We start from the raw sequence: 8566 nt of genomic DNA, 5'->3' as shown, positions 1-8566 counted from the left end.
GGGGTCTTACCCAGGCTCTGGGCCTCTCCCCCCCCCAGGGGTCTTACCCAGGCTCTGGGCCTCTCCCCCCCCCCCCCCAGGGATCTTACCCAGACTCTGGGCCTCCCCCCCCCCCCCAGGGGTCTTACCCAGGCTCTGGGCCTCTCTCTCCCCCCCCCCCCCCAAGGGTCTTACCCAGGCTCTGGGCCTCTCCCCCCCCCCAGGGGTCTTACCCAGGCTCTGGGCCTCTCCCCCCCCCCCAGGGGTCTTACCCAGACTCTGGGCCTCTCCCCCCCCCCAGGGGTCTTACCCAGGCTCTGGGCCTCTCTCCCCCCCCCCCCCCCCCCCAGGGGTCTTACCCAGGCTCTGGGCCTCTCCCCCCCCCCCCAGGGATCTTACCAGACTCTCCCCCCCCCCAGGGGTCTTACCCAGGCTCTGGGCCTCTCTCCCCCCCCCCCCCCCCCCAGGGGTCTTACCCAGGCTCTGGGCCTCCCCCCCCCCCCAGGGGTCTTACCCAGGCTCTGGGCCTCTCCCCCCCCCCCCCCCAGGGGTCTTACCCAGGCTCTCCCCCCCCCAGGGGTCTTACCCAGGCTCTGGGCCTCCCCCCCCCCCCCAGGGGTCTTACCCAGACTCTGGGCCTCTCCCCCCCCCCCCAGGGGTCTTACCCAGACTCTGCCCCCCCCCAGGGGTCTTACCCAGGCTCTGGGCCTCCCCCCCCCCCCCAGGGGTCTTACCCAGACTCTGGGCCTCTCCCCCCCCCCCAGGGGTCTTACCCAGGCTCTGGGCCTCCCCCCCCCCCCCCAGGGGTCTTACCCAGACTCCCCCCCCCCCAGGGGTCTTACCCAGGCTCTGGGCCTCCCCCCCCCCCCAGGGGTCTTACCCAGGCTCTGGGCCTCTCCCCCCCCCCCCCAGGGGTCTTACCCAGACTCTGCCCCCCCCCCAGGGGTCTTACCCATGCTCTGGGCCTCTCCCCCCCCCCCCAGGGGTCTTACCCAGACTCTGGGCCTCTCCCCCCCCCCCCAGGGGTCTTACCCAGGCTCTGCCCCCCCCCCAGGGGTCTTACCCAGGGCCTCTCCGGCAGGTGTTGTCTTCCAGGCTGAGGGACGGACTGGACACCGCTGGGGACCGGGAGCCCACTGAGGATGAGGATGACACAGAGAGAACACTGAGGATGAGGATGACACAGAGAACACTGAGGATGAGGATGACACAGAGAACACTGAGGATGAGGATGAGGATGACACAGAGAGAGAGAACACTGAGGATGAGGATGACACACAGAGAACACTGAGGATGAGGATGACACACACACACACACACACACAGAGAACACTGAGGATGAGGATGACACACACACACACACACACACACAGAGAACACTGAATCATTGAAATGATTCAGAATCGATTCATGAATCCTAAAATCGATCTTTTATTTAATGAATGAATGAATAGTTCATTAATTCATTCAATGATTCATTCATTCATTCATTTTTGGAAATCAGTATCGATACCCAGCCCTAGTATTGATGTGTTGCATAACTTGGCAGTCATGTAATTAAGGTTACAAAAAAAAAACAGTTTTAGGAACACTAACCGAATCCATATTGAATTGAATCGAATCGAATTGAATCGTGATAATCGATTCTGAACCTTGTGAATCGGAATCGAATCGATTCTTGAAATTCGAATCGATACAGTAGATGCATACATGTGTGCAGATAAAGGGGAGGGTCCCACAGGTGGGGGCAGATAAAGGGGAGGGTACCCCAGGTGGGGGCAGATAAATGGGAGGGTACCCCAGGTGGGGGCAGATAAAGGGGAGGGTCCCACAGGTGGGGGCAGATAAAGGGGAGGGTCCCACAGGTGGGGGCAGATAAAGGGGAGGGTACCCCAGGTGGGGGCAGATAAAGGGGAGGGTCCCACAGGTGGGGGCAGATAAAGGGGAGGGTCCCACAGGTGGGGGCAGATAAAGGGGAGGGTCCCACAGGTGGGGGCAGATAAAGGGGAGGGTACTACAGGTGGGGGCAGATAAAGGGGAGGGTCCCACAGGTGGGGGCAGATAAAGGGGAGGGTCCCACAGGTGGGGGCAGATAAAGGGGAGGGTCCCACAGGTGGGGGCAGATAAAGGGGAGGGTACCACAGGTGGGGGCAGATAAAGGGGAGGGTACCACAGGTGGGGGCAGATAAAGGGGAGGGTACCCCAGGTGGGTGACAGATAAAGGGGAGGGTACCACAGGTGGGGGCAGATAAAGGGGAGGGTCCCACAGGTGGGGGCAGATAAAGGGGAGGGTACCCCAGGTGGGGGCAGATAAAGGGGAGGGTCCCACAGGTGGGGGCAGATAAAGGGGAGGGTACCACAGGTGGGGGCAGATAAAGGGGAGGGTCCCCCAGGTGGGTGACACATTGGTATCAGAAGCAAATGTCTGAAATGAGCCAAACGAACACAAGCATGACCGGTACAGCAGATGAAGCTGTTTGGTCAAGGTCAACTTTATTTATAAAGCACGTTTAAAATCAACCGAAGTTGCACCAAAGTGCTGTACAATATATAAAATAAACTAAAACAAAAAACAGAATAAAGTGCACATAATCACAGAACAATAAAAGGACAGGACACAAAACAGGACGAGGGATGTAGGCTATCAGGCCTCAAAAGCCAGTGAAAACAAGTGCGTTTTAAGCTGAGACTAAGTTTGAGGCGTGATTAAACCGACCGTCGTCACGCTGTAGTTGGGCGTGTCTGGGGGAGCCCTCCTGCACGCCGCCCGAGGGTCTGGCCCCGCCCCCCTCGCCGCACGCCACTCGCAGACCGCTGTGGCCTTCTGATACCTGGGGGGGGGGGGGGGGGTAGAGGAGGGATGAGACAGAAGGATGAGGACTGATGATTCGACTCGTTGACTTTCAGGGGGAAGGACACAAGCAATTGTAATTTTATTTTAGCAGATGACTGTTGGAACCACGGCGGTGTGTGTGTGTGTGTGTGTGTGTGTGTGTGTGTCCATACTAACCTCTGTCTCATTGGAGCCGAGGTGGTCTCTGGGTGGTCCTCTGGAGAGTCTGCTGTGACGGTCTGGACTGTCTCTGTGAGCAGCTGTCTCTTTCACACCTGACAAAACACAACCACGCACACACACACAGAATATTGGTTTTCACGATCTCTCCATCTCTCTCTCCACCCCCCCACCCCCCCATCACTCTCTCTCCACCCCACCCCCCCCATCGCTCTCTCTATCCCTCTGACCTGGGTCTGCCATGGCCTGACAGGCCACCCCATTCAGTCAGCTTCCATCCCGATCACGGCCGGGAGACGGTCCTACCGAGACCTATTCTGACCCTCATGCATGCATTCATGGCCGCTGTCTCCATTCAGACAGACTGGGACCGCGCCTGAGATGAGAAGCTCTAATCAGACCAGGTTTGTCGGAGTCTGGCGTGGGATAATACTTGGGTACTGATGTGGAATATGACATCAGAGGCTGCAAGAGCGGACCAGGAGGGAGAAACAACAATGACAACAACAACAATGACAACAACAACAACAATGACAACAACAACAATGATCTGGGTCTTAATCTGTCTCTCTCTGTGTGTGTGTGTGTGTGTTTGTGTGTGTGTGTTTGTGTGTGTTTGTGTGTGTGTGTGTGTGTGTGTGTGTGTGCATGTGTGTGTGTACATGTGTTTCAGCATTGCCGCCTCCCTATAACGTGCGTGTGCGAGTGTCTCACTCAATGGTGAATAGAGATGTTTTGTTTGGCCGGTGAGACTTGTTTGGCACTCAGAGCTGTCAGGAGGAGCCGAGGGGTCCGTTACCCAAAGTAACCCTAAAAAGCTCGACGCACACTTCCTGGTGCAGAGTAGGACGCATAGACATGCTGGCGGTGTCACATTATTTCAAGTCATAAATTATCAACTAAACACTTAGCTAGATTAGCTACCTCACCCAAGGAAAACAGGATGACTCACTACTAGATAATGACATTCCAACACCGTGGGTTGTCATTGGACGGCCTTGCTGTCACTCACCTGGGGCCGGCCCCGCCCTCCCAGGGCTCTGCTGGGCACCGAGTCTCTCTGCGCTGTTGTTATTGTTGTTGACCTGGAGGCCATTTTGTTTCATCAGCTGCATCAGCTCCGACTCCAGGGCTGCGACCTGCGGGAGAGACCGCTGCAGGTTGAGGGTTAGAGACCCCAGTGAGACCCTGAGAGCTGGCCAGCCCCCGGACGTCCTCTAAATGTTCCTCCCCCTCCGCCCTGTACCCAGAGCACGCCCCAAAGGAGTGTGAATGAATTTAATTGACTTGTCAAATTACATAAAGGATTAATAAATATATAAATAAAATAAAAAAAAAAAACATTAAAAAAATAATAATAATAATAATAATAAAAAAAAAAAAAAAAAAATTCTGACCTCTGCAATTCATCTGCAAGTTTTATCATGTTAATATTGTTCCTTGCTGCTCATGAGTTCTCCTTTTGAAAGCTGACTTTAATACTGCAAGAAGCTCAATCAACATGGCCGGCCTCGCTGCTCTGGACACACAGTGGAGCTGCTGTCTGAACCAGGACTTTCCTGAGAGTTACTGACAACCGCTGGAGACAGAGCGTCACTTCAGGAAAACACAGCAGGGTGTCTCCACAGCGCCCTCAGGTGGTGAGATGCTGTCTGAACGTGTATGTGGCCGGTTCGGGCAGTGTGGCTCGCTGAGGTGGTAAACATAGTTTGCTGCTTGAGTAGCTGCTGTGTGTACTGAGCAGTCGCATCAAGAGGATTACGTGGATTTACTGGGAACTGGGAAGATAAACAGAGATAAAAGAAGGAGAGAGAGAGAGAGAGAGAGAGAGAAGCAGAGACTACGATAAAGACAGGGAGAGAGAGAGAGAGAGAGAGAGAGAGAGAGAGAGAAGCAGAGACTACGATAAAGACACACAGAGAGAGAGAGAGAGAGAGAGAGAGAGAGAGAGAGAGGGGGGCAGACTGAGATAAAGACAGAGAGAGAGAGAGAGAGTGAGAGCGAGAGAGACAGAGAGAGAGAGAGAGTGAGAGCGAGAGAGACAGAGAGAGAGAGAGAGAGAGAGAGAGAGTGAGAGAGACAGAGAGAGAGAGTGAGAGCGAGAGGGACAGAGAGAGAGAGAGAGAGAGTGAGAGCGAGAGAGACAGAGAGAGAGAGAGGGGGGGGCAGACTGAGATAAAGACAGAGACAGAGAGAGAGAGAGAGACAGAGAGACAGAGAGAGAGAGAGAGAGAGAGAGAGAGAGAGTGAGAGCGAGAGAGGAAAAGAGAGAGTGTGAGATTGAGAAAGGGAGACAGAGGAGATGAGGCAGAACGGGTTAGAGACGGACGCAGGAAGAGAGAGAGGTTAGATGGGTAGAAGAGAGAGAGGAAGAGAGAGTGGTTGATGGGTGGAAGAGAGAGAGGAAGAGAGAGTGGTTGATGGGTGGAAGGGAGAGAGGAAGAGAGAGTGGTTGATGGGTGGAAGAGAGAGAGGAAGAGAGAGTGGTTGGTGGGTGGAAGGGAGAGAGAGGAAGAGAGAGTGGTTGATGGGTGGAAGGGAGAGAGGAAGAGAGAGTGGTTGGTGGGTGGAAGGGAGAGAGAGGAAGAGAGAGTGGTTGATGGGTGGAAGGGAGAGAGGAAGAGAGAGTGGTTGGTGGGTAGAAGAGAGAGAGGAAGAGAGAGTGGTTGATGGGTGGAAGAGAGAGAGGAAGAGAGAGTGGTTGATGGGTGGAAGGGAGAGAGGAAGAGAGAGTGGTTGATGGGTAGAAGAGAGAGAGGAAGAGAGAGTGGTTGATGGGTGGAAGAGAGAGAGGAAGAGAGAGTGGTTGATGGGTGGAAGAGAGAGAGAGGAAGAGAGAGTGGTTGATGGGTGGAAGAGAGAGAGAGGAAGAGAGAGTGGTTGATGGGTAGAAGAGAGAGAGGAAGAGAGAGTGGTTGATGGGTAGAAGAGAGAGAGGAAGAGAGAGTGGTTGATGGGTGGAAGAGAGAGAGGAAGAGAGAGTGGTTGATGGGTGGAAGAGAGAGAGAGGAAGAGAGAGTGGTTAGATGGGTAGAAGAGAGAGAGGAAGAGAGAGTGGTTGATGGGTGGAAGAGAGAGAGGAAGAGAGAGTGGTTGATGGGTGGAAGAGAGAGAGGAAGAGAGAGTGGTTGATGGGTGGAAGAGAGAGAGGAAGAGAGAGTGGTTGATGGGTGGAAGAGAGAGAGGAAGAGAGAGTGGTTGATGGGTGGAAGAGAGAGAGGAAGAGAGAGTGGTTGATGGGTGGAAGAGAGAGAGGAAGAGAGAGTGGTTGATGGGTGGAAGAGAGAGAGGAAGAGAGAGTGGTTGAGGGGTGGAAGAGAGAGAGGAAGAGAGAGTGGTTGATGGGTGGAAGAGAGAGAGGAAGAGAGAGTGGTTAGATGGGTAGAAGAGAGAGAGGAAGAGAGAGTGGTTGATGGGTGGAAGAGAGAGAGGAAGAGAGAGTGGTTGATGGGTGGAAGAGAGAGAGGAAGAGAGAGTGGTTGATGGGTGGAAGAGAGAGAGAGGAAGAGAGAGTGGTTGATGGGTGGAAGAGAGAGAGAGGAAGAGAGAGTGGTTGATGGGTGGAAGGGAGAGAGGAAGAGAGAGTGGTTGGTGGGTAGAAGAGAGAGAGGAAGAGAGAGTGGTTGGTGGGTGGAAGGGAGAGAGAGGAAGAGAGAGTGGTTGATGGGTGGAAGGGAGAGAGGAAGAGAGAGTGGTTGGTGGGTAGAAGAGAGAGAGGAAGAGAGAGTGGTTGATGGGTGGAAGAGAGAGAGGAAGAGAGAGTGGTTGATGGGTGGAAGGGAGAGAGGAAGAGAGAGTGGTTGATGGGTGGAAGAGAGAGAGAGGAAGAGAGAGTGGTTGATGGGTGGAAGAGAGAGAGAGGAAGAGAGAGTGGTTGATGGGTAGAAGAGAGAGAGGAAGAGAGAGTGGTTGATGGGTAGAAGAGAGAGAGGAAGAGAGAGTGGTTGATGGGTGGAAGAGAGAGAGGAAGAGAGAGTGGTTGATGGGTGGAAGAGAGAGAGAGGAAGAGAGAGTGGTTAGATGGGTAGAAGAGAGAGAGGAAGAGAGAGTGGTTGATGGGTGGAAGAGAGAGAGGAAGAGAGAGTGGTTGATGGGTGGAAGGGAGAGAGGAAGAGAGAGTGGTTGATGGGTGGAAGAGAGAGAGGAAGAGAGAGTGGTTGAGGGGTGGAAGAGAGAGAGGAAGAGAGAGTGGTTGGTGGGTGGAAGAGAGAGAGGAAGAGAGAGTGGTTGATGGGTGGAAGAGAGAGAGGAAGAGAGAGTGGTTGATGGGTGGAAGGGAGAGAGGAAGAGAGAGTGGTTGATGGGTGGAAGAGAGAGAGGAAGAGAGAGTGGTTGAGGGGTGGAAGAGAGAGAGGAAGAGAGAGTGGTTGGTGGGTGGAAGAGAGAGAGGAAGAGAGAGTGGTTAGATGGGTAGAAGAGAGAGAGGAAGAGAGAGTGGTTGATGGGTGGATGAGAGAGAGGAAGAGAGAGTGGTTGATGGGTGGAAGAGAGAGAGGAAGAGAGAGTGGTTGATGGGTGGAAGAGAGAGAGGAAGAGAGAGAGGAAGAGAGAGTGGTTGATGGGTAGAAGAGAGAGAGGAAGAGAGAGTGGTTGATGGGTGGAAGAGAGAGAGGAAGAGAGAGTGGTTAGATGGGTGGAAGAGAGAGAGGAAGAGAGAGAGATTAGATGGGTGGAAGAGAGAGAGGAAGAGAGAGTGGTTGATGGGTGGAAGAGAGAGTGGTAGATGGGTGGAAGAGAGAGAGGAAGAGAGAGAGGTTAGATGGGTGGAAGAGAGAGAGGAAGAGAGAGTGGTTGGTGGGTGGAAGAGAGAGAGGAAGAGAGAGTGGTTGATGGGTGGAAGAGAGAGAGGAAGAGAGAGTGGTTGATGGGTGGAAGAGAGAGAGGAAGAGAGAGTGGTTGATGGGTAGAAGAGAGAGAGGAAGAGAGAGTGGTTGATGGGTAGAAGAGAGAGAGGAAGAGAGAGTGGTTGATGGGTGGAAGAGAGAGAGGAAGAGAGAGTGGTTGATGGGTGGAAGAGAGAGAGGAAGAGAGAGTGGTTGATGGGTAGAAGAGAGAGAGAGGAAGAGAGAGTGGTTGATGGGTGGAAGAGAGAGAGGAAGAGAGAGTGGTTGGTGGGTAGAAGAGAGAGAGGAAGAGAGAGTGGTTGATGGGTGGAAGAGAGAGAGGAAGAGAGAGTGGTTGGTGGGTAGAAGAGAGAGAGGAAGAGAGAGTGGTTGATGGGTGGAAGAGAGAGAGGAAGAGAGAGTGGTTGGTGGGTAGAAGAGAGAGAGGAAGAGAGAGTGGTTGATGGGTAGAAGAGAGAGAGGAAGAGAGAGTGGTTGATGGGTAGAAGAGAGAGAGGAAGAGAGAGTGGTTGATGGGTGGAAGAGAGAGAGGAAGAGAGAGTGGTTGATGGGTGGAAGAGAGAGAGAGGAAGAGAGAGTGGTTAGATGGGTAGAAGAGAGAGAGGAAGAGAGAGTGGTTGGTGGGTAGAAGAGAGAGAGGAAGAGAGAGTGGTTGATGGGTGGAAGAGAGAGAGGAAGAGAGAGTGGTTGGTGGGTAGAAGAGAGAGAGGAAGAGAGAGTGGTTGATGGG

The 8566-nt window shown here is 53.8% G+C and overlaps 1 protein-coding gene across 1 annotated transcript in view; it reads right to left on the bottom strand.

The window, feature by feature from the left end:
* Positions 1 to 1038: 1038 nt before the first annotated feature.
* Positions 1039 to 8566, bottom strand: part of ppp1r9a (protein phosphatase 1, regulatory subunit 9A) — a gene marked incomplete at both ends in the record, with an annotated part of 24249 nt that continues 16721 nt past the window's right edge. Inside the window, 4 exons of the mRNA XM_084455051.1 lie at positions 1039 to 1115; positions 2696 to 2810; positions 2990 to 3087; positions 4005 to 4131. Of these exons, the coding sequence (XP_084311177.1) occupies positions 1039 to 1115; positions 2696 to 2810; positions 2990 to 3087; positions 4005 to 4131 (417 nt within the window). The remainder of the gene's footprint in view (positions 1116 to 2695; positions 2811 to 2989; positions 3088 to 4004; positions 4132 to 8566) is intronic.

This window comes from Borostomias antarcticus (assembly GCF_949987555.1).
Source record: "Borostomias antarcticus genome assembly, chromosome: 21".
NCBI lineage: Eukaryota > Metazoa > Chordata > Actinopteri > Stomiiformes > Stomiidae > Borostomias > Borostomias antarcticus.
Note: the sequence above shows the minus strand (reverse complement) of the source record. Positions and strands in the feature narration are given on the sequence as shown.